This window comes from Mytilus galloprovincialis, chromosome 6, assembly GCF_965363235.1.
Source record: "Mytilus galloprovincialis chromosome 6, xbMytGall1.hap1.1, whole genome shotgun sequence".
Lineage (NCBI taxonomy): Eukaryota > Metazoa > Mollusca > Bivalvia > Mytilida > Mytilidae > Mytilus > Mytilus galloprovincialis.
The window spans coordinates 98,876,161-98,903,118 of record NC_134843.1 but is presented as its reverse complement, the minus strand read 5'-3'; the positions used below and the strand labels follow the sequence as shown (position 1 = coordinate 98,903,118).

The 26,958-nt window shown below is 33.2% G+C and overlaps 2 protein-coding genes across 2 annotated transcripts in view; one reads left to right on the top strand and one right to left on the bottom strand.

Annotated features, from left to right (window-relative positions):
• LOC143080918 (uncharacterized) overlaps positions 1 to 26,958 on the bottom strand; it is a 493,997-nt gene that overhangs the window by 451,663 nt on the left and 15,376 nt on the right. The gene's annotated exons all lie outside the window — the stretch shown is intronic.
• LOC143080914 (protein phosphatase 1 regulatory subunit 3G-like) lies at positions 3,791 to 11,179 on the top strand. Its single transcript, XM_076257072.1, has one exon. The coding sequence runs from the start codon at positions 4,060 to 4,062 to the stop codon at positions 5,410 to 5,412; it is 1,353 nt and encodes a 450-aa protein (XP_076113187.1). The 5' UTR covers positions 3,791 to 4,059; the 3' UTR covers positions 5,413 to 11,179.

The window sequence follows — 26,958 nt, the reverse complement described above, 5'->3', positions numbered from 1 at the left end:
ACGAACGCAACCTATGTATTACTGGTAAATTATTAAACCAGGGATATCGTTACCATAAATTACTTAAAACCTTTACTAAATTTTTCCATAGATATGAAGATTTGGTTTTGAAGTTTGGTTGTACCTGTAGAAAACTTATTTCAAACAGGATAGCACATCCTCATTTTTACGGAAATGTTGTTAACCGTGCCCGGAAATTTAGAAATGATCCATGTAAACTTGTCGCTCCTTTAAATAAACTTATTCTAAAAGGTTACCAATTCAACACTGTAATTAGATCATTGAATATTGTTTTTATTGGTATAAATATTGATTGTGTTATCAGTAAATTAAAAGCTAACTAAATATTACTAGTATGTTATATGCATATACATATTCATGGATCTACAATCTGTCGATACCTGTAACTTGGCATTGCACAAGGTCATGTATTTCTCTGGTTATCGATGACTTCTTTACACTAAATCCATGGGATGTTGGATGTGTACGGATTGATCGTTTAGTCTTAGTTCCATGATTTTTTTATAAGTTGTTAGTGGCTTTGAACTAGCTGTCAGATAACTACGAGTACTCTCAGATCTGTTCATTGTGTCTTTTTGTGTCGGGATGTATAAGTACCGGGCCACGACCACTTGTATATTTGTCCATCTGATGAGTTAAGCTATTTTCAATTGATTTTTATAGTTCGTTCTTATGTTGTACTGTTATACCACTGTCCCAGGTTAGGGGGAGGGTTGGGATCCCGCTAACATGTTTAACCCCGCCACATTATTTATGTATGTGCCTGTCCCAAGTCAGGAGCATGTAATTCAGTGGTTGTCGTTTGTTTATGTGTTACATATTTGTTTTTCGTTCTTTTTTTTACATAAATAAGGCCGTTAGTTTTCTCGTTTGAATTGTTTAACATTGTCTTATCGGGGCCTTTTATAGCCGACTATGCGGTATGGGCTTTGCTCATTGCTGAAGGCCGTACGGTGACCTATAGTTGTTAATGTCGGTGTCATTTTGGTCTTTTGTGGATAGTTGTCTCATTGGCAAAATACCACATCTTCTTTTTTATATGCTCTTCACAATACATAATAGGAAAATAACTCCTGGTTTTGTTAACGTTTCCACAGGTTAAAAAAAAAACAGTGGTAACAGGAGGGAAATCATCCCTGGGGACAACATTTTTTTCTCTTAAAATTTGCAAAATTTATTACATGCTATAGTTATAATATAAAAAGACAAAATAGGGACAAGTTTATTATATAATATATCATATATGTGAGAATCGGACGCCTGTTTAATTAATTTGGATATTATTTAAATGATTTAGTTTTCTGAAAACAAAGCGGACAACATGATTTTAGGGGGGTTGAACATTTAAATTACAATATTTTGTTGGAAGAAATATAAGAATGAGTGTTTAATTGACAGGAGTTGGTGCATTATATAATTTAGTTTATACTGAAACTTCAAATTTTCAAAAAAGATGGTTGAATAAAAAAATAATTGCTGGTGAAGTGCGGGACATGGAAATTAGACTTTTTTAGATATTGTCTCATATCTCGTAGCTAGTGCCCCTTAAATAAAAATATCAACTTAGATTTTGTAAAATCTTCGAGTGTAAATCTTATTTCTTGTAACATTTGAATTTTACATCTACTTGGTGTGTGTACTCAAGTCTGAAAATAATTTAAATTTATGAAACGATCTTGCGTAATAATGATATATATATTTGTCTTGATATTCATCCATTACAAAAACTCCTGGTAACCATGTAACATTTAATCTTATAACACATTCAATAACATTGTAATATTTCTACTGTTTGATGTCCTTTTCATTCAGTTGTTTTAACATATTACGAACATAAGACTTGTATTTAGCCTCATTTTTTTTCTTTCATATACATATTGATGTATTTAGTTTATAAGGTGTTTAAAAGAGACAACAACCCGACGAAAGAGCAGAAAACAGCCCAAGCCCATCAAAGGTTCTTCGACACAGCAAGAAAATCCCGGACACAGAGGCGGGTTTCGGCTGGTCCCTTCAAACTGTCAACAAATGTGTAAAAGGACAATAAAAATGGACGTCACACTAAACTCTAAATCTTACTATTAATATTTTTTTTAATCAAACAAGTCCAAAGTATGCCAAAAAAAACCCCTAAAAACATTCGGCTAATTGAAATAGAGGTCTAATTTAAGTTCATCATGGGATTAATATTTTTTGAAACTTTAAGAAAATTCTGTCGGGTGGTCCAGGTGCAGTAGTGAAATGAGTGTGAGACAGAAGACAAAAAGATATCGGTGAAGAAAGAATAACTTAAAAAACTAGCTATGCTTAAAAGAAAATCTTTTCAAAGCGTCACTTTTCACATGTTTTTTGTTGTTGTTTTTTTTTTTTTTTTTTTTTCTAAATTTGAAGTGGTCGTATTTTTGTTTAGTCTCAAACTTTATATATGTTATGTTTCACCATCAAATAAAGCATACGTTTAAATATTGAGACTGAAAACAAATGCGGTCACTTCCATTTTATTAAAAAAAAACGTCAAAAAATAGCAAAAATGCTTTAATGATAAAGATGAATATGTGGTATGATTCCCAATGAGACAACTCTCCACAAGAGACCAAAATGACACAAAAATTAACAACTCATTTCACCTGAATAAATAATATTCTAATATAAATATAGGAATGGAAATTATATAAAAACTAGACAAAGTGATGCCCGCACTCACCTCTGAAGTAACTGTATTATAACAAAGTCAATGTAGGATTTTCTTTAAAATAGTATTGTGTCTGGGATACACAATTGATACCGCGGCATATGTAAGGTGTTATTAACTATAACCGCTTATACCCTAAAAATGACAAAGTTCAACTATTCACAAAATAGCAAATATTAATAAAAAAAAAAATCAAAACCCTGACCACATGGACAACTTCAATATATATGTACAAACAGCCAGCAAAGTGAAAAATTCCTGGGATTAAAACTGTAGGAGATATCCGGAAACGTTCCTCTTATGCAAGTAAATACTCCAAAAAATCAACTGCGGTTGTATCTCCCAAAAGAAAACCCTGACCACATGGACACCTCAATATATGTACAGACAGCCAGCAACGCCAAAAATTCCTAGTATTCAAACTGTGGGAGATATCTAAAAACGCTCCTCTAATGCAAGAAAATACTTTAAAAAAAATGATAAAAATTCAACTATACCTCAAAAGAGCAAATATTAATAAAAATCGAAACCCTGAACTAGGATTCAAACTGTAGGAGTTATGCAGAATAACTATATACCAATTATGGGACGAACGGACGGTACGACGGACGGACGGACAGGGGTAAAACAATATGCGCCCCAACTTACAAGGAAAAGGGGGGGGGGTAAAAATAAGCAACTATAAAACACACATGCGTAGTTTAATGTCAAAATCACTTTCATATTCATGTAATTAAAGTATTTTTCGTCCTAAGGAATAACAAAATTATATACTTTTAACAAATTTCTGAAATGCTAAAAAAAGGGTTCTTACCGGATTACTCCTTTGCAAAAGTACTTAAATTCTGTACAAATTTATTTAAAGATAATCTCAGAATAGTTTATCATTTTTTTTAAACACACAAAAACAAAAAATAACCATTTCTTGTACGTCAGATTTTGAGCATATTTCCCGCGTATATGTCATTTATTTTTAGTCAATAGGTCATGTGATATATATTTTCTTTCATTTTCATCACGTGATTCATAGTAAAAATTTAATAAAACCACTGTTATCTGGTGTGCAGTTATTAGTGCTTGATGAATTCCGATTAAAATCTCACAAATATGCAACAAAATGTCCGTTACATTTCGTAATACGTCTGAAGGTGTGCTATATGTGCTGAATTACGCAGTCAAAACACCGGTAATGGCCTTGTCCTTGAACAATCTATGACCTATGAAAAAGAAAGAAGCCGGTTTATAAATATAAACGTACACTGACAGGATTATGTTTAAATTTCATGTAATGATTTTTGGTTAATTGAATCAATGTAAACAAGAAGACTGTGCTTGTTTATTGTAGCATGCAAACATATGAAGATGTGCAAGAGGAAATTAATTACGAAGAGCCTGACTTTAAGTTATTTTTACCACGGAATTTATCATACGGAGAAGAGAGCTTTCTTGACAATTATTCTGTGTCTGCCGCTTTCGTAACAAGGCGTAGTGGTACACCTGAGAGCTCGTCTTCGTTTGCCAACAAGACTAAGATCGTTTACAAAATTCTTAAAGACACAATGTCAGGATTTCGAGATTGTGTGACAATGAATGGCGGAACAGATTTCGACGAGGAAGCAGACGACCCATTACCAGGTAAACATACATTTTTTAAAGAAAAAGAAACTTCTATTCATTCAAATGATTCTGATTTTTGTGAAGAAGTATTTGTTAATTTGAATGATGATTTGGACGAGGATTCATTGAACGGTAAATTAAATGATAGCGATGAATGTTGCGACGATTCGATCAATAGTCCGGTTGATGATGCTGACAACCTTGGCGAAGGGCATCAGGAGGTTCAAGTGGGGAATTCGGAATTAAAAACAATGCAATCTAGTCTTTTATGTTCAAAAGCAAAAAAACTTGATGGAACATGTATACCTCACTTAAAAATTGAAGACAAACCATTCAAATCAGAAAAAGTGTTGGATTTTGGTTCACAAAAATCTATTACCGAATTATTGAAAGATGATGAAACGGTTGAATACGAAGAGTCTGAATTTAATTTTTGCAAGTCAGAACTAAGAAAATCTTCGTCTTTGAAAAGTCAGAAAACTCCGCCTGGCACACCAAGCAGAAAGAAAATGGTAAGATTTGCAGATGCAATGGGATTAGATCTGGAGGATGTCAGACATGTACTCAACTTGGAGGCTCCGCCGAAAATTCCAGCTTCAGCAATGTCTGATCTAAAAACTGGTCTTGATGAAGATCGACAAAGTATGGGAAGTAGATATTTAGGGGCTTGTTTCTCCCAACCTGGTGCACAAGATGACTTTATACAATCAGTAATGTCAAACAAAGTTCGATTAGAAAATGCTGTGATTACACAAATGACCATTACAGGTTTTGTGCGGGTAGCAAACATTGGATTTCACAAATCAGTGCGAATCAGATATACCACAAATAACTGGGCAACGTTTCATGATATTTCAGCTTCTTACGTTCAAAATTCATGTGATGGACCTACGGATAGATTTTCGTTCAGTATAGTTGCACCAGATTTTCTAGGGGTTCATAATAAGCTCGAGTTCGCTGTTTCTTACACTACAAACGGTACCACGTACTGGGATAGTAATTCGGGTAATAACTATAGCTTTGAATGCTTTGCTAAAACTACACCAACAGAAAATGAAGATTCATGGTTACATTTTGTTTAGTTTAAAGGATTTCCGTTGATGTTATATAAATGTAAGTGTAGAAATCCTGAACATGTTATATATATATGTGTACATATTTCCCGGATTATATGTTCTAAACACATGTAGGGAAATATGTGTATAATACATGTAATATCAGTATGATTAAATTGCATTTAAAAGGCTTTAAATTCGGTTGAAAAACCACAAACTTCCCTTTCTTTGTCTGCTTGAAATAGTTCGTGTTTTAAATCAAAGTTTTTTTTTATTTCCTTGTTCAAATTTATTGTACAACTGCACCCTTTACCGAGTTCATAGATTACAAAAGTGGATCAACTACTAGTATTCCTTTTAAAAAAAAAATGATTCCAAGTAAAAATTAAAAATAAAACAATCATTGCTTTTCCTTAATATCCGTCTAGAATAAGATTAATAGATATATAAAGTCTGGATATTCACCTCTGTTAATGTTAGATATTTGTCGCAAAAGTTTTATTAAATGCTTATTTATTCAGGATTAAACATTTTCTACTATTAAAATCTGTAAATGACATTCAATGAACAAGGGAACGACCGGCGACATTTATTCTAAATAGATCCAAATTGTAACTGGTATTCATGTATTGGAGGTTTGCCATCAGTATTAACAAATGTCTCGTCTTCTTTGGGCTATCTTATAAATCAGTATTCTTGATGAAATGACAAATTCTACATGAATTAAAATTGTTGTTGAGTAAATGTCATGCATAAGCTGATCAAAATATAAAAGGGCATTAGTAAGTCAATCATAAGTCACACAAGGAGTTTCCTCCACAGTAACAAGATATAAAGGGATATGTTAGGGAGTCCATTCTACCCGAGTCCCTATTGACTGGAAATCTTTTAAAAGTGATGTTACATTTTCAGAAAGTTGACGACCCAGGCATCAGCAAAATGTACTTCGAGATGGTTCACATCTGATTTTTTTCACCTTTATTATTCTGATTCGTATGTTGTATTGTATTATTGGATTCATACTTTTTATCTTTTTTAAGATACATACAAAATAGTGATATTCAAAATAGTGCTGCATTAATCCATAGGAACTTCGGGACAGTACAATTTTTTGCCCTCCCCTTTTTTTTTACAAATACGTTATTTTTCGTTTTCTATTGACTTGTATTTGCTATTTATTATCAATTCCAAGTGAACTATCCACAGCGGTCACTGATATCTATATATGCTATATCAGTGACCGCTGTGGGTAGTAAACTTGGAATTGATAGTAAATAGCAAATACAAGTTATTTGTAGTATATGTTCTTATGATACAGAAAAATGCAAAATAATTGAAATAATAGAAAACGAAAATTCACGGATTTTGGAAAAAAATGAGGGAGGGCAAAAAAAATGCCCTATCCCCAAGTACATATGCATTAATCTGGTGTAGTGTTTAGCTCCTTTTTACATATCAGCTACCACGTGTATCATGTCCGAAACCTGTTGCCTGCATCATCATTTCCAAACTAAACATAGTGTAGGCATAGGTTAATCCATGCTATAGTAGGCATAAGTAGCTCTATGCTAGCATACAATCACGTCTTCGTGAGACAATGCTCAGCCGTTTGAGGGTCTTGCTTTTTATTTACTTTTTTACTCTCAATATTAATCATATTATACTTGAACTGTTTACAGTTATGGTACTTCGAGCAAAAATCAAAAACATGACTTATTTCATGGGTGTTTTTTTTTAAGATGCGTTAACTATGCAAATGATTTTGGGGTGCTACCTAAAATTGGTATGTTAATAATGCACTTAAAACTACCTATATTTCGAAATGTAAGGCACCGAAATAGGCATATCAGACACATACAAGTACATTTAATTTCGGTATGCAAGACACATAAAAGTGCATACAATTTCGGCATGTAAAACACACAAAAGTTAATGTAATTTTGGCATGTAAGACACATACTTTATGTAATTTTGGCATTTAAATCACATATAAGTTCGTGTAATTTTGACATATAAGACACATATAAGTTCGTGTAATTTTGGCATGCAAGTCACATATAAGTTCGTGTAATAAGACACATATAAGTTAATCTAATTCTGAAAGCCTCATAAAATACAGTACCACGCATAAAACAAATTATTTCCCTAAATCAACTCCTCCACAGATGACACGAGTTAAGATACTTACTTGATTTGACATTAGTGTCAACTAAAGTAACTCAAGCGATTTGATACCAGCCGGGTAACTTAATCGATTTTACACCAGTCGGGTAACTATCGATTTTACACCAGTCGGGTAACTTAATCGATTTTACACCAGTTAGGTAACTCAATTGATTTTACACCAGTTAATAGGTAACTTAACCGATTTTACACCAGTAAGATTTTACACTAGTTAGGTAACTTAATCTTGATTACACTAGTTAGGTAACTCCATCGATATTACGCCAGTAATATTTTACACCAGTTAGGTAACTTTAACGATTTGAGTTAAGTAAACTATTACACCAGTCAGCCGGTAACTCAATCGACTTTTGACCAGTAAATTAGTAACTATTACTTAATCTATTTCACACTGGACAGTAAGATTTTACACCAGTTAGGTAACTCGATCGAATTTACACCGGAAAGATTTTACACCAGTTAAGTATCTCAAACGATTTGACACTAGATGTGCGATTAAGTCGTTATGTTTGTTACAAATGTAATCGAAAGAACAAACAAATGTAATCGAAAGTATCGATATTGTTATTATAAATATGTTAGTAGTACTCATGTCATGTTTCTCTGCGTTAACTACCTCTTTAGTTGGACATATTTTCTTTTAAAACGTACTTTTGTGCATGTTTAAAATCATCAAGGGTGTTTTACTATAAAGGAGTATTTTCCTAGGGATATACAATTATATTATTCATGACAATACAACAGATCTCTTTACACTGTAAAAAGTGTAAAGTGTAACTTTTAGATACGTGAACTTTCTTAATTGCACTTCTCTTATTTTAGCAATTAATTTAGATGTATTCCGACCTGAAATCCGCGGAGGCAACCGAATCCCAAGGAACACTTACCCTTTGTTTAGTGGTATTCGTAGGTATAATCTGTATCCAATTCCTATTAAGGATTATCCAAGATGTTACTAATCCACCGTGTTATGATGTCATCAAATTGTTCCTCGGGAGTCGTATCGCTCCGCGGATTTCGTATCGGGATAAGTATACAAAAATGAACCTGCTGTGAATGTGTTCATGGCGATATTTGTTATAGCACTTAGAGTTGATTAAATCGTGCCATTCAATTTCTTATTACAATGCAACGGTTTCCGTTTTTTGAAACAGCGAAATCCATGCATAATATTTCAATAAACCCTCTGCATAACATCATATTGTCCTTATTTGTTCGCCTTAGTACATTTTTAATTTAAGATGTTTTGTTTGCCAATCAGAAAAGTCACTCATACTTTTAAAGCAAAAAAATAAGAGATGAGGCATTATGCCCTTCCGGCAAAGGTGTAAATATATTTTTAAACTGTCGACACAACGGTCGTTCAGGGAATGTAAAAATAACCGTGTGTTATAAACTGTACTAGAAGTTGAATGCTTGTTATAAACTGTTAGTGTTTATAAATCAATTTTATTGATCTGGTTTTATACATCTGTTATAGTGTTATTTATGTGTATATATTGAATGTAGGTAAACATTATTATATTTATTGAGTACTAGTATCAGCTTTAATCCCGAGAGAGGAAAAGAGAGAAAAAAAAATCACATTGAAACCAGGGAGATCACGGTTTCACTTAGATATATTTTTATTTGTTGATCAAAACTATGTCTTTTACCAGTATGTTACCAAATTCAGTTGGTACCAATTAAAAACAACCCCCTTTTTAGGGTTGAAAGTTTGAGTGACACTTAGTCCTATAATATAAGACTCTACAGGTTCATATCATTTACATTCAACGTTTTTTATCGGATATTTTTTTTTACTATCAATATTGAATCTGCGGTTCAACATTGATAGTAAAAAAAAAAAATATCCGATAAAAACGTTAAATGTAAATGATATGAACCTGCAGAGTCTTTTATTATAGGACTAGAGTGACACTTCGAAGTTTGCATTGACCACCCAGATATTTTAGAATAATCTGGTATTGGTCAAGAATATGGATATCGTTACAGAGTTGAAACATCCTCTAGAGAATCCCAGACAGAATCAATTTTATATTTAGAGAAATCCTTACCTAGCTTTAAAACAACATTGTACACAAGTATTTATTTTAAAGGAATTTGTGAACTGAAATGGTATTGTAATCTGCTCCTTAACTGTAATCCTATAATTCTTAAATCGTCTTGAAATAATCAAAATATTGTTCTTTTTAAATCTTATTACCAAAGGGAAATTCATTTAATTCTTCAATAGGACATTTAGGATCATTTAGGGTTAGTTAACCTTGGAACTTAAGTAGATGTGTGAAAAACTACGTTTTTGTTGATCTACATGCATTCTTTTTATTATTACTTTTTGTAGAAAGGAATGGATATGGTTAACTAACTCATGACACAAATTGACAAAAGCAAAAGTAATACCTTGTTTATTATTTTGAATTATACTTTGAATGTTGAAGATAAATCTCACAAATATTGGGCGCTAAAAAGGGATATTTGTAATCTTTAGGAAAGAAACTCCATGTCTTGTAATTAAATAGTTGTTACCATTTTCACTTACTCACATAGAGTTTTAGACTAGAAGGTTTTATAAAAAAAAAAATCAGTTTAGCTGCAAATTTTTGCATTGCAAACAATGTTTCCATAGGCATTTATGTTATTAAAGATTTTTAAACAGCAGTTGCTTTTAAAAAAAGATTTTTTTTTGGGGGGGGGGGGGATTTAAAACGCATTTAAAAGAACATGCTTATTTATATTTAGAAGTTGTGCAAACATAAACAAAACAGTATTTGGACTGGTTTTAAAGTTTCATTTAAACATTTTATACTCTAAACGTAAGTTCAACAGTACTAGTCGTACGTGCCCTACACTGCACTACTTGTCAACCTTCATTACGATGAGTTATCTCCCCATTAATTTACAGAAATGTGTTCCCCTCCGTTAAGTAAGCATTACATTCTGTCTGTATTGAAGGTTCTGTGCCAAGTCTAATTAATAAGGAATTTCGTGTTGACCTTTGGTAATATATTGAGAAAAGTTCAACGTTCTACTAAATAAACTATTCATATTGTTCGTTTTGCAATATTGTTTTAAATTATATATAAGTAGCTTTTGATATTAAAAATATAGTCATGATTTATAAAGAACTTTCTCAGAATTCATGTTGATCTCTAGAAAAATGAATTAGATTTTGTTCATTGTTAAAAGCAGCTTACTATTGCATATTTTCACCCGATGCCCTTGTTATCTTTAAAGCTGCAAAACCGATTATGTAAGAAATCCAAGATTTAATGCTTTAAAATGAAAGAAAATAGTTAGAAATAAACATGTGTCTGCCGATGGTCCGTTTTAGGTAATTTGGGGGTTCGGGAAATTCTGTTTAAGTGGTTGTTTATGATGAGACTTGAGTTATATGTTTTTAACCTTGAGAGCGGAAGGTTAAATGATTGTTAATGTACGTGATGGAAGGATGAAAGGATGGTGTTTTAATAATTATTGTTGTGGTGCAATCAACGTATTACCACTGTAAAAATAGAATGTCTTGGCAGACGCATAGAGATGTTATTATATAAATTGTTTGTGATATTATATGTTATGAAGTTAACAATAAAATTGTTGCAAAATATGATTTCTGATGTTTATATCTCACATTTGCCGCAACTGACGGTTTAATGATCATACTTATTATGTGAATACATCATTTTATTCATGCCACTCATTTTTTCTTTTGAACCCGATAATGATTGTGCAGATTATTCTCCCGAATATCTTAGTTCATTAATGTGATTAAGTTGATTCCTATTGACGCATACCAATCTCTGCCATTACTCGTGCATACTGAAGTTTTAAAAAAAATCGCTGATTGCCTCGAATAACACAACGGGTACCACTAGTAGAACATAAACTTGAGTAAACCCCTGGTTTTGGTAGGGTTGGGTTTACGTAGTCTTTGTTTTTAGCTCACCGTTCCAAAGGAACTGCACTTGGCGTCCGTCGTCGTCGTCAGTCTGGTTTAAACTATTTCATTCATCTCCCCTCTGAAACTACTGAACCAATCCCAACCAAACTTAAGCTGAATGATCCTTAGGGTATCTAGAATAAACTTTGTGTTTTATTGTCTGTTTCGTAAAAAAAACATGGCCACCATGGCTAAAAATAGAATAAAGGGGTAAAATGCAGTTTTTGGCTTATATCTCAAAAACCAAAGGAGTTAGAGCAAATCTGACATGGGGTTACAGTATTCATACAGAACTTAATGTAACGTTCTATCAGCCCTGAAATTTTCAGATGAATTTAATAAACCATTGTTGGGTTACTGCCACTAAATTCTTTCATTGGTAATTTTAAGGAAATTTTGCAGTTTTTGGTTATTATCTTGAATAGTATTAATGATATAGATAAACTGTAAACAGCAAATATGTTCAGCAAAGTAAGATCTTCAAATAAGTTGATGTGACCAAAATTGTCAATTGACCTCTTAAAGAGTTATTGCCCTTTAAGGACAATTTTACACAATTTGTTTATCGTGTTTTCTAACTTTAACAATTCTTCTTTTCTGAAACCACTTAACCAATTCCAACCAAACTTAAGCTGAATGGTCCTTAGGGCGTCTAGAATAAAGTTTGTGTTTTATTTTCTGTTTCGTCAAAAAAAACATGGCCCCCATGGCTAAAAATAGAACATGGGGGTAAAATGCAGTTTTTTGCTTATATTTTAAAAACCAAAGCAGTTAGAGCAAATCTGACATGGGGTATGAGTGTTCACAAGGTAAAGTTCTATCAGCTCTAAAATTTTCAGATGAATCTAATAACCCATTGATATTGCTTTACTCCACTTATGTTGTTTTGTTGCCTCCTATAGGTACATTTTCCCTCATTTCCTATAACCCTATATCAAATAACAAAAATCTTAAATTTAATTCATTTTATAAATTTGGTGAACTTGACTGCCTAAAACAAAACCAATGTAACATTATCTAATAGATTATGCTACAAGCCAATATAAAGATCAGAAGAGATGATATGATTGCTAATCTAAGCAAGAACTTACGGTGACCTATAGTTGTTAATGTCTGTGTCATTTTGGTCTCTTGTGGGCAGTTCTCATTGGCAATCATACCATCTTCTTTTTTATAAGAACTTAGGTCCTTAACGATGGCATTATGAGGAAACTCCATGCCGTTAGGTCGGCTACCAAAAGGCTCCGACAAAACGTGAAACAATGCCAACAAGAAAACCAACAGCTTGATTTATGAATCAACGACAACCACTTCATAACAAGCTTTTAGACTACCAGGGGATGGATGAGAAAATAATTAGCCATCTGTTACTGGCCGATATTCATACAAGCAGTTGTCATCCCTTTAGTACTTGCCACTATTAAACATGTATACAATATGATAAATTCACTGTTACTCAAGGGTCAAACTCCTTCAGGTAAAATTTTACGGTTTTGTTTATATATTTAGGAACTTTTGTTTGTATCACGATGAATGTTTACGACAGAAAATTTAATGTGTCAAATTAGATTTGCTAACGGTTTTCTACCTGGTAGGCAAACGTTTCAAACGAGAGACAATTGAAAGCGATTTTAAATTTCATCCTGTCGCGAATCCAAATGGTGGGGATTGGAACCCCCCCCTTTTTTGGACGATCAATGCATTTTGATTGGATCATATGGTTTGAACTCCCTTTTAAAAAATGTCTGTATCGTACAATTTACACTAGCTTTGTAATAGAATATTAGTTGCGTTTTTTTTTTTAAACTTGAATAAAGTCATCAAATCTATGTGAAATTCTGAAACAATAAGATCGAGTTCCCATGTGATGAAAAGATGGAATTTAATACAAACTTCTGTGAAAATAAATTCCATTTTCTAATATTTTTGTCAAAATGCCCACGAAAAAGCATGTCAAACGCGCATATTAATTCTTTATAACAATACCTTATGTTTGACCTTGAGCAGCGGCAAACTGTTTCTACTACATATGTTGCGAAAACCTTGTTTGACCTTGAACACCATGTGTGGTTTCTGCTGCATGTTGCGAAAACCTTGTTTGACCTTGAGCAGCGTATTGTGGTTTCTGTTGAATGTTGCGAAAACCGTGTTTGACCTTGAGCAGCGTATTGTGGTTTCTGTTGTATGTTGCGAAAACCTTTTTGACCTAAAGCAGCGACCTGTGGTTTCTGTTATATGTTGCGAACGCCTTGTTTGACCTAAAGCAGCGACCTGTGGTTTCAGTTATATGTTGCGAACGCCTTGTTTGACCTAAAGCAGCGACCTGTGGTTTCTGTTATATGTTGCGAACGCCTTGTTTGACCTTGAACAGCGTCGTGTGGTTTCTGTTGCATATTGCGAAAGCCTTATGTTTGACCTGAAACATGGTCCTGTGGTTTCTTTTATACGTTGGGAAAACCTTATGTTTGACCTTGAGCAGCGTCCTGTGGTTTCTGTTATATGTATGTTGCGGAAGCCTTGTTTGACCTTGAGCAGCGTATTGTGGTTTCAGATGCATGTTGCGAACGCCTTGTTTGACCTTGAGCAGCGTCGTGTGGTTTCTGTTGCATGTTGCGAACGCCTTGTTTGACCTTAAGCAGCATCGTGTGGTTTCTGTTGTATGTTGCAAAAAGCCTTGTTTGACCTTGTGCAGCGTCATGTGGTTTCTGTTGTATGTTACGAAAACATTGTTTGACCTTGAGCAACATCTTGTAGGTGTGGTTTCTGTTGTATATTGCAAAAGCCTTGTTTGAACTTGAGCAGTGTTATATGTTTTCTGTTGTATGTTGCGAAAACCTTGTTTGACCTAAAACAGCGTCGTGTAATTTCTGTTGTATGTTGCGAAAGCCTTATTTTTTACTTGAGCAGTGTCAAAGGGTTTCTGTTGTAGTTTCGCAAAACCGTATGTGTGACATTGAGCAGCGTCGTGTGGTTGTCTGTTGTGTGTTAGCTACATTTTATGCTTGACCTTTACAGCATCATGTGGTTTTTGTTTGGTTTGTTTAACCAATAATATGTGATATTTAGCAGCGTGGCGTTCATGGTTCATGTTATATGTTGGGAAAACCTTATGTTTGACCTTGAGCAGCGTCATGTGGTTTCTTTTATATGTTGGGAAAACCTTATGTATGACAATGATAGCGTCGTGTGGTTTCTGTTATATGTTGGGAAAACCTTGTGTTTGACTTGAGCAGCGTCATGTGGTTTCTTTTATATGTTGGGAAAACCTTATGTATGACAATGACAGCGTCGTGTGATTTCTGTTATATGTTGGGAAAACCTTGTGTTTGACTTGAGCAGCGTCATGTGGTTTCTTTTATATGTTGGGAAAACCTTATGTATGACAATGACAGCGTCGTGTGGTTTCTGTTATATGTTGGGAAAACCTTGTGTTTGACTTGAGCAGCGTTGTGCAATTTCTGTTGTATGTTGGGAAAAGTTACAAAGCATTTTGAAAAAGTAAACGACGCTACTCAGAAGTGAGTTTTTTTTACATTTATATCATTGTCGCCGTTTTGCTTCATTCATTCTTTAATATTTTCTTCTAAAGAAGACCTGATTTGGGAATAAAAGTTATTTTACTATAAATCAAAATATTTAATTTTATTTTATGACTAGTAAGCAATAACCGTCGTATTTAAACGTTCCACAGCAGTGCAGTGTAAAATAAATTTTCTTTCAACTAAATAAAGAAGATGAATTGACAGATTTAATCATCGGTAAAATATTGTATTTGTATGGCAGAGATATCTATATATTTGCATAGAAGATATAAAAATCCAATAGGCGGGGAATTTGTATGTCGTGGTTACTGCATTAAGTGTTCTCTGATCTTTATCCAACTACAAATATTCCTACCAATGTCGCATTTGCCATTCATAAAATGTATAAGCGAAAAGGTCAAGGTCAAAATATCTTGGCTATTCGTGCACTCCAGCACGTTCAGGGTATAATTTATATTACTAGTTACGAAATGAATATACAGCATTTTATAAGGGATAGTATGGTGATACTCGGAAGCCAAAGAATTTTTTACGAGCAAGACTTACGTTTTTTTCTGTGTTTGCCTTTACGGACGTTTTGTGAATACGGCGTTAACGTTGCGAATTAGATGAGAAATCCGTAAACCATCCGTAAACTTTCCGTAACTGAAATATTTACGGAACCTTCGTGAATAAGTCAGAGAATGACAACAAAACAATAATAAATAGAGTAATATTCTTATTCCCTGATTCAAGTTAGTCAACGCTATTCAGTTTTTCAAAAAGGCTATCTTTCCCAATACATTTACGAAGTTGTTTTTTTTCAATAGTATTTTGATTTTTAAAAAGTACAGGATTAAAAAAAAAATGATGGTAGAAAATAAAGCGTATTTTAAAATTCAAGAGAAGGTATTTGTTTGGATTGTCTTTTTTGTTATCGTATTTTTGTTAGGGTTTTCTTAAGAACAATAATATAGGGTTATTGCATGAATATTGGGGAATATTGTCCCGAGTAGAATTTTATATTGCACGAGCTTGCGAGTGCAATATATGTTCTACGAGGGACAATATTCCCCAATATTCATGCAATAACCCTTTTATTGTATAGTAATATAATATTTGAAAGTAAATATTGGTTTAAACTCAGATTTTGTCGTTGATTACGTCATGAATTTTGATGATTTATTGCACTAGTGCAATATTAGAATTTATTGCACGCTAATTTTTGTATACTTTCTGTTGGAAATATTATATTGCTATACAATAAAATTATTTATTGCACCAGTTTATACTTTTTAATACTGCTTATGATTATATCTTCAAACAAATCCGTCAGAGGTGTACTGATCGATCTTTGAGTCTGAGATAACATGCTTTAGCCATTAGTTGAAATTGGGCTTTGAACTACCTTATAGTAATTGCATGTATACGTGTACTCTTAGATCGGTACCATATGTCTTTTGTCTTTTGCTTTCGTGTTTAGTGCCGATCTGTATGTTGGGTAAACTTTGTGTTTGACATTGAGCAGCGTTGTGTGGTGTCTGTCAGTTGTATATCAGAAAAAAAACTTATATTTGACTTTGAGAAGCGTGGTTTGGTTTGTATCGTTTGTTTGGAAAACATTGTTTGACCTTGAGCAGCATAACGTGGTCTCTGTGGTATGTTTAATATGAAACCTTTATATTGGAACTTGACCATACATGTAGTTATATGGTTTATGTCGGTTGAATGTTGGGGATAAATAGCTTTGACCTTGAGAAGCGTCGTGTGGTTTCTATCGTAGTTGAGAAAACCTTATGCTTAACCCTTAGAAGCGTCGACCGTCGTGTGGTTTCTATCGTAGTTAGGAAATTTAAAGTTTAACCTTGACCAGCGTCGTGTGGGTTATCGTAGTTAGGGAAAATATAATGTTTAACCTTGACCAGCGTTGTGTGGTTTCAGCTGTATGTTAGGAAAACCTTATATGTGACCTTGTGCAGCGTCGTGTGGTTTCTATCGTAGAACAAGTTGGAAAAACATGATGTTTAACCTTTACTAGCGTCGTGTAGTTTCTGTTTTATGTTAGGAAAACTTTATCTTTAACCTCGGGTAGCAGCGCCGTGTAGTTTCTGTTGTATGTCGGGAAAACCTTATACGTGACATTGAGCAGTAGTTTTTGTTGTCGTTTAAAACCTGAGCTTAGTCGTATGTTTTCTGTTGTGTGTTGGGAACCTTGATCAGCATCGTATGGTTTTGGTTTGTGTTCGGAAAACCATTATATGACAAGTTAACTTGATTTATTCTCCTGAATTAGTGAAATATTTATAATCATGCTTTAGTAGCGGTGTTCTGACATAGTATATCTATATCACAATCAAAATTTTATCAAAAATAAAAATCTTCTTTATAAAAATATGACTAGTCAGCAATAACTGAATAGTCGTCCGTTTTAAAACGTTTCACTGCACTGAGAGATGTATCTATTTAAAAATCAAATGAACCAAATGAATTAACAAACTAAATTATTGGTAAAATATTGTATTTGTAGGTCAGATATATCCATATATTTGCATAGAAGATATTAAAAGCCAATAGACGGTAAATGTTTATGTCGTGGTTACGGCATTAAGTGTTCTCTGATGTTTATCTGACTTTTACCATTCATAAACTGTACACGGGAAAAGGTAAAGGCCAACATATCTTAGCTCTCTCTCATCATGTATTCTAGCACGTTCAACATATCTACACTATTAAACGAGAAGACCTCATTTTGTGGGTCGCTTCTCTTTTTTCCACAATAAATTAATCAACACACCTCTGTGTCCTATAGGTACAGTGCATAGTCGCATTTATCATCCATTCATATGATTATTCAGATCGAGTTATTTTGGGAGAAAAACGAGAAAAAAGGTTGTCCCGTCATTGGACGAAATTTTAAGTCAGATTAGATTTCCGGTTTGCGTTTTTCTGTATACTTTGAACATACATATACATCGAATATTTTTATTCTATCTGCTATTATTTTCAAGTTTACTATCCACGGCGGTCACAGAGTTTATTAAATGGATAGGATATGTATACTATATCAATTGACCACCATGGATCGATTAGTAAACTTAGAATTGAAAGTAAATACACTTTATGTATATAGTAATGAAGTTCGTAATATACAGATAAGCGCTAAAATTATTCATGAGAACTTTTGATACCCTTTTCTGAAATTCTCCTGTCATTAAATCTTTTACAAAATTCATTATTTACAACAACAAAAAAAGATGTGGTATGATTGCCATGTTGAGACAACTGTCCACAAGAAACCAAAATGACACAGAAATTAACAACTATAGGTCACCGTACGGCCTTCAACAACGAGCAAAGCCAATACCACATACTCAGCTATAAAAGGTCCCGAAATGACGATGTAAAACAATTCAAACGAAAAAACTAGCGGCCTTATTTATGTACAAAAACTGAACGAAAAACAAATATGTAACACCTAAACAAACGACAACCGCTGAATTACAGGCTCCTTACTTAAATGTTCATGACATACTAAATGTATGTTGATATTGAAATTGATAGAAAACCAAAAATTGGGAATTTTGGAAATGGAGGAGGAGGGATAAAAAAAACAAACATTTTCCTGTCCCCAATAACCTATGACTTATGATACTTTTGCTGAAATTCTCCAGTCATTCAATATTTTACAAAATTCTTCCAACAACACTTTACATACTTTAAACTACGCTCTGAATGCCCGCGATTTCGCGGGTGTGTTCTAGTCAATTTGATAAAACCGATTGGTTTATATCAAAACAATATTCTATTAATTATGAAAGGGAACAATATGGTGACACTATACGCATTTTCACGAGCAGAAATTACGGTATATTGGTGTTGGTCAATCAAAATGACCTACAAATCAGATAGCTTGACTGATTGTTGCTGTTGATCCGCACCACTTCCAACAAAATTGGCTTTATTGTTGCAACATTTTTGATCAGTTATGAAGAACTGGAGTGCACCCGTTGTTCAGTATTTTTTAAAACCAGTGGCTGATCAAATGGGGTTCTTGGGGGTCGGATCCCCCTTTTTTCTTTGGACTAATGCATGGGGACATATGATTGCAACCCAAACTTTATCTTGGTTTAGGAACCCCTTTTTAGAATGGCTGGATCCGCCCCCGCATACAGACCGATAGATACGTTTCTTACATAATATACAAAGTTTATTCTTTCATTCTCAGGATGAAGAAAACAAAAACGAGGTTAAAACGATTGGTTAAAGAAAATATCGAGTATTTTCAGAATCCACAAAAAGGCGTTAGTATAGAATGTTTTTTATCACTATTTTACGAATTTGACCTTTGATCTTGCTGACTGATAATTTCCGTTCTCAGCGGAGTCGAGTGGTATGAAAACGGAGTCGAGTGATATGAAATTTATCGCAAGACACTAGGGAAAACTTGCCGATGTCAAGGAAATTAAAAACGTCTTCATAGGTAAAATAGCGATAAACAGATTATCATTGGTCGTCTCAACTTGATTGCTTTTCTCACTTTCGCCGTACAGGCTCAAGCGAGAAAAATCAATCTCGTTGAGATAACCAACGATAATCTATAAGTATCGTGTTTTTAAAAAATATATATAAAAAAATACAAAAATATTAATTGCATAAATAAAACAGAAAATGGAAATTGGAAGTGTGTAAAAGAGACAATAACGCGACCAAAGATACAGTTACAGGGGATGTAATGACGTTGCTAACGTAAATTGTTATTTTCGCGACGTCAAACGGTGACTTATCGGGAAAAGATGCAGTTTTCGGCTATTTTTTTGCATTCAAACTGATTTAACTTGAAAACGAGTTCATGGACCCCCCCCTTTTTAAAAATGACATTTGGTTTGATTACGTAAGAAGATTATGTGTACCAATGTTCATGAAAACGTAAATAGTGCAATTTTTTTTAAATTTGATAAATATACAGCCAAAAATTACGTTTTTATCCTATATTCATGATCATTTGATAAATTTAAGTTATTTGTAAAAATAAAATGTACAAATTTATGCAAAACATATTTGATTTGATCAGGTTTAAAATAGCCTACATGCAAATTTTCATTAACTTGTAAATACAAGATCAAAACTGTATCGTATGCCCTTAAATGTATGTTTTTTTTTCTCAGATTTCACGAAACTAATAGATAATAATGTTAAACACCAATCAGTACACCTCTGACATTGCTAGGCTAGATATGTTAGAGGTGTACTGATTGGTGTTTTAACATTATTTATCTATTAGTTGAAATTTGGCTTTGCTGGTGGCTTCATTACTATAACATGGGTATTTTTATTTAGTCCATGTTACTACCACTTGGCCGATATTACTGATGATTTATTTGATAAGAGCTAGGTTAATCTTATGTCATTGGCCATGATTTAACGTGTACATTCTTATTCATTCTCATCTGATCTTGTTCTTTGGTGGTTTTACTAAATTATGCAAATATTTAAAATTTGACAAAAATGCAAGATGCAAAACCATTCTCCAATTCTGAAGTGTTGGAAAACTCATAATATATTAATTCATAATATAATAACACTGACCTATATGGACTCATACAATTGTTAGAATATAGTACCAAGTAAAACACACGTTTATTGTATATATCACCTTTACCTAACCTAATATTAACGAGGTAATTAAACTGTTGGCTTTTCAAATATCTTAACAAGACTTAAATTGACTTAAGAATGTGACTATGATCGGTCATCTCAAAGTCGGTCAGTGTTCCGAATCAAGTCACGTACAAAATTTCCAAAGGTAAAACAACAAAAAGTCATGAATTCATATATTTCCTGTATATCAGACCAATGTATGATAAATCGGAGCACGTATTCCTGCACATATACATATCAATTGTGCAAATCTAATTACTCAGCACTTATGTCAATTTCTCAATCGCGTGATTTTTACAAATGTAAATATGGCAAGCCGTTTTTATAATTATTAAATTTCAAAATATCTTCCAAGTTAATTCTTTCAACGACTAACGCTTTCATATTTTGGACATAGATTACTCACTTGGTTTTTGTGTTCATTTTATGCTGCCATTTCTTGCTTACGGAAATGCTTATCTGCCTGTCTTGTCCAAAGAACCTCGTGCTAAGTCACTAAATTCAAGTTCACCATTAAAGGTGTACTTGAATAAGTTCATACTTGTTCTAGTTTAAATTAGATTAAATCTTGTATTAGTAAAAAATTGGAAGCATAGTACGCATTGGTAATTTTTGGGGTTAAGTCTCAAATATGAGAGTATTGTGGATAAGGCATCAGCTTTTCTATCAAATATGTATGCATTGCATTATTAAAAACAAAATCCATAGCAGAGGTGGATTTAGAGGGGAGGTCAGCCCCCCCCCCCCCCTCTTTCCCCTTTTTCTGGAAAAAAAATGGTTGATTATATAGAGAATCACTGAAGCATGACTAGAGCGGGCCCTACTTATGAAAAATTCTGGATCCTCCACTGAAAAGGATACATAAATTTACGAATAGCATTGAATGAATCGAACCATAAGTTCAAAACCCATATGTTCAAGGAAATTAAACGAAGATATTTATCATTAAAACAGTATACTATATTTTTTTTTAAAGCCGTGAGAAAATAATATAAATTATATGAATGACACGAATGACATGAAATGTAAGCGACTAAATTGTCAATTAGTGGTCTACTTATAGAGAAATATGATATTAGATATACCCATTTCACGCAACATATAAAAAAGGAAATACTAGGTAGTTGGTTTTCATGGTCAATGAAAAAACTAAATTCATGATGTCGTTATTTCTTCTTAACCTTTTAGAAAAAGTTTATAAATGAAGAGTAAACCTTTTTCAGCCAATTATCTGTCTAGTTATCAGAAATGGCATGCATAGATCTGCCTTTTTTGTTTGTTGGTGTTTTTTTTTTCTTTCTTTCTTATCTTTTTTTTTTGGGGGGGGGGGGCTTCAGTGATAAATTGAAGTTGAGATAAATTAAAAAGGATGTCTATGTATATTAGTGCATACAAACTTTTTCAGATTTTGGCTATTAAACCAGACAAAACACAAGATAGAAAGAACAGCGATTCATATTGCCATACAGATATCATTTTGATGTCAGAAAACATAGACGCAATTTAGATTTCATTCCAAATACCCAACTGCAAAACTTTTGTTTGGTTTCTTTTGTTACCATTCCGACATCTGACTCGGACTTCTTTTAAAGTGAGTTTTACTGTGCGTTTTGTTGTGGTTTTTTTTCTACATTGACTAAAGGTATAGGGGAGGGTTGAGATCTTAAAAAACATTTTAACTCCGCCACATTTTTGCGCCTGTCCCAAGTCAGGAGCTTCTGGCCTTTGTTAGTCTTGTATGAATGTTGATGTTAGTTTCTTACACTGGTTTCTTATGTATATTTTGGTGTTTAGTATGAGTCATTGAAGTCCATAATCACTGAACTAGTGCATATCTTTTTTTTTTTTTTGGGGGGGGGGGGGGGGGCTGAAGAACGCCTCCGGGTGCGGGATGTTGTCTTTTCGACATATTCCCAATTTCCGTTTTCAATTTTACTTTTCCTGTTTTATCAAAACTAATTGCTCTTTTTAAATCAAATCAGATTCGACGAATGGCAAACAATGAATTACATGCTCCCACTGACACGTTTGCGAGCGCCAAATCATCCCCTAACCTAGGATAGTTGTGTAACAGCACAACTTAAGAACAAACGGTAAAAAATAGTTGACTTGCATGTATCATCAGATCAGCACTAAACACAAAAAAAAAAAAAAAATATAAAGATCTTAGAGAACTGGAGGTTATTGAACGCTTGATCAAAGCTAATTACAGCTACTAAAAAAATCATGTCTTCCTAGGCCATAATCAATGAACTTACAACCAAGGTGATGCAGGATAGCCTAAACGTAGTCTTAAAATTTTATTTGAAGCATCAGATTTAATGTCCCGATTTTGGTAGCACGTGGATGTGTATTTTTTGGACGAATACAATACGTATTTTAATCAGCTACCTGCTATCATGACTACTAGAACACACCCGCAAAATCGCGGGGAAATAGAGCGTATGTAAACTGTAAAAAAAATATACTGACTGGAGAATTTCAGGAGAGATATCAAAAGTAAAAGGTACTTAGGGACTGGGCACATTTTTTGCCCTCCCCTATTTTCCAAATACCGATTTTTATACCTTCTGTTTTTTCTGTAATCTATGAACATGCATATATACTTTAATTACTATACAGAGAATTTCAGGAGAGGTATCAAAAGTCAAAGGTACTTACATATATATATTTACATCAGTGAACGCCATGAATAGTAAAGAGCCCCCCCCCCCCCCCCCCCCCCCCCGAGATAACCATTGGAATTTATAGTAAATTATAACAAATACAGTTATTCATAGTAAATGTATGTATACAGAAATATATCCGCAGTGACCGCCGGGGGGCGTTGAAAAAATTTTGTTGATTATATGGGGAATCACTGAAGCATGAGAGGAACGCCCACCCCCCTTTTGGGTCAGTCAGTGCCCCCCCTCCCTTATGAAAAGTTCTGGATCCGCCACTGTAAACTAATTGATAGTAAATAGCAAATATTATTCATTTTCGTTTTCCTCCCAAAATAACACAAACTGAAACACATTAAGCAAGGATGATACATGCTAGAACTCAAAATGACAGCAGAAAGCAAATTTATATACTTTATTCATAGTCTTTGTATGTTCAAAGTACAGAAAGACACAAACCGGAAGTCTAATCTGACTTAAAGTTTTGTCCAATGACGGGAAAATATCCAGACGCATTCTTTTTCGTTTTTATCCCAAAATAACCCCAACTGAATGATCATAAGAATGGATGACAAATGCGACTATACATGTTACCTATAGGACACAGAGGCATGATGATTAATTTGTTGTGGAAGGAGGAGAAGCGACACCCAAAATGAGGTCTTCTCGTTTAATAGTATAGATGCCTTTTTGACAGTAAACGCAGTTTTTCATTGATACTTACCGTCTTTTGGGACAACCTGTGCTAAATGGTTTCAAGTATTAATGGCTAAATAACAGTAATCTGTATGGTATTAATAACATATATTTGATAAATGATACTATTTCACATTCCATTAGTAGTTTTACTTTTTTATATATAGTGTAAATAAGAAAAGCCTCAAATTTAGCAGTTTTATCAGAGGTTGCAAGATTTCCTCTTTATTTTTCTGTCATTATATCTATGGTAAAATATGTACACAGGCTTAACACATTGGACAAAGGGTTACTTTATGATGCTTATGTTTGTAATAAAATTTTATATACAGAAAACATTAATTGTTGGTATTCATCTATGAAATATGTACTTCAATCACTTGATATACAAAATTTAGATACAAAGCTCAATAAATTAATTAAATTTGTAAAATGTAAACTTTAGTTTTAAAACATTTTGGTCGGTCAAAAGGTCTGAAACCTTATCACAAGGTAATAGTAAATTAGAAAATTATTTCAACCTCAAGACTGACTTTGTAAATGAGGCTTATCTATCAATTAAAGATTTTAGTTTAAGAAGAACTATATGTAAAATGAGAATAAGTGCTCATGATCTTAGAATTGAGAAAGATAGATATAGTAAAAAATATATAGAGAGAACTCAGCCTCTATGTCATCACTGCTTATCACATGGATCAAATTCTATTGAAGATGAGACCCATTTTACAGTAAATTGTCCATCATATAATGAACAGAGGAAATTATTATTTAATAAAGTTATCACTTTTTGTACTAATTTTAAAGAACTACCTAATGATAAGAAATATTTCTGGCTGTTCACAAATGAGCATTTACCTACTCTCATGTGCCTAGGAAATTACATTATTAAAGGTTTAGAAATAAGATCCAGATGTAAACAAAATATATGAAATAATATAATATTTTATTGTTATAACATTTTAATATAATAGTTATATAAAACACATGTTGTGTTAGGCTCTGATCCTGTCCATAACGTTATAGTATGGTATTTGTTTTCTGTTTTGTTTTTTCCAATCATATTGTGTTGTAAAATGATGCCCTTTATGGGTTCTTGATTAGATTAATAAAATTCTTATCTTATCTTATATATTAACTGCCATGTGACGCGTGTCCATTGTGCTGAATAACACAGCAGTGGTGACTTCTATTGTTTTCATTTGTGTATTATTAGTATCTGTAGGTTATTGATCTCTGTAGTCAAATGACCGCAAGGTGTACTAAACTTTTCATCATGCAGTAAATGTAGACAATCAACCCTGAAGAATACAAACAAAATAACAATAGACCATTAAAATTCGACGGGGCCCGCGACGGGAGAGCCCTTATTGGGAAAGATAGTATCGGTTTGATAATTCGATAATTTCTCAATATAATAGTATACATGAAAACAACAATCCTCTTTTTCAGCCTGTAAATGTGCCTTGTAAGCAAATCGCTTATTGATCTTAAAGTATGCTTCATGTTAATGTCACCCTAGAGAGATAAAGCTTCATGAAAACTAATCAAACTGAATTTATTGTCAACTTAAATCATTTACAATCAGTTACAACTATTTAATTTATCCGTGTTTCTGCATTCATTTTCTAACTTACACAAATGTCTAACAATGTATACTAAACAAAGATACCCGAAGCTTGTTCATTAAAAACATAAAACAATATTTTGTTGAACACAGGTCTTAAACTGCTGATATTCAAGGCTTACCAGCAAAGAATAAAATCTCTTCTTTTTCATTTTACCAATGTTCTTATTACTACATTAAATTGGTATATACCAATCTAGACAGGTAGACAGACAAAATAGGAAAACAACAAACTCTGAACGGAACGAGACTGATTGAGTCGCCATGATTACGGCCATGCAAACAAAACGATGTATAAAATAATTCTCTCCTTTAACAACATTATCTGATTCTCGATTCATTATTAGCAGTCCACTTTAAAAGATCTGTCTTATGGCTCAAATTACAATAGAATATGACCTTCAGCGTTGATAAATATAGAAAATTAGATAAATTTTGATGTAATCCTACTCCAAAACTGTGATAGATTGATAATGGCCATCCGCTTTCAACATTCCTTATTTTCTTACAAAAAAAGTAAAATAACAAAAAAAGGACCTCAAGGAAAGTCAAATCGGAAAGTCCTTTACTATAGCAAAATCAAAGCCCAAACACATCAAACGGATGGAAAACAACTGTCATATTCCTGGCTTTGAACAGACACGTCCTTAGAAAATGGTTAATTAAACCTGGTTTTACGGCTGACTAAACCTCTCACTTGTATGGAATTTGAATAAAGCGAGTGACCAATTGCGACTAAATTTTTGGTTAAAATATGCATTTACAGCTTTCATAAATAACTGTAAGAAGACTGATGGCCTATGTGTGTTTTCTTCCTAATGTAGAAAATGGTGGATTAAATCTGGTTTTACAGCTGGCTAAACCTTTCACTTGTATGAAATTAGAAAACTATAATTGATAAAAAAAAAATTAAGCGAGTGACAAGTTGTGACTAAATGTTTGGTAAATTATGCATTTGCAGCTTTCTTAAATAACTGAAAGAAGACTGATGGTTTTTGTGCGTTTTCTTCCCAATGTATAAAATGATGGATTAAACCTGGTTTTACAGCTGGCTAAATCTTTTACTTGCCCGGTATGAGATTAGAAAAATATCATCGAATAAAAATTAAATCCAGCGAGTGACGACCATTTGCGACTAAATTTTGGTTTAGTAATATATTTGAAGATTTTTTATATAACTATAGTTTGTAGTCCACTGATGTGAATTTTCTATCGAAAATGATCAAATATATCTTTTGTCTTTTTTGTCATTCACATTGATCATGTAGGTAAGATAATTTACATCTA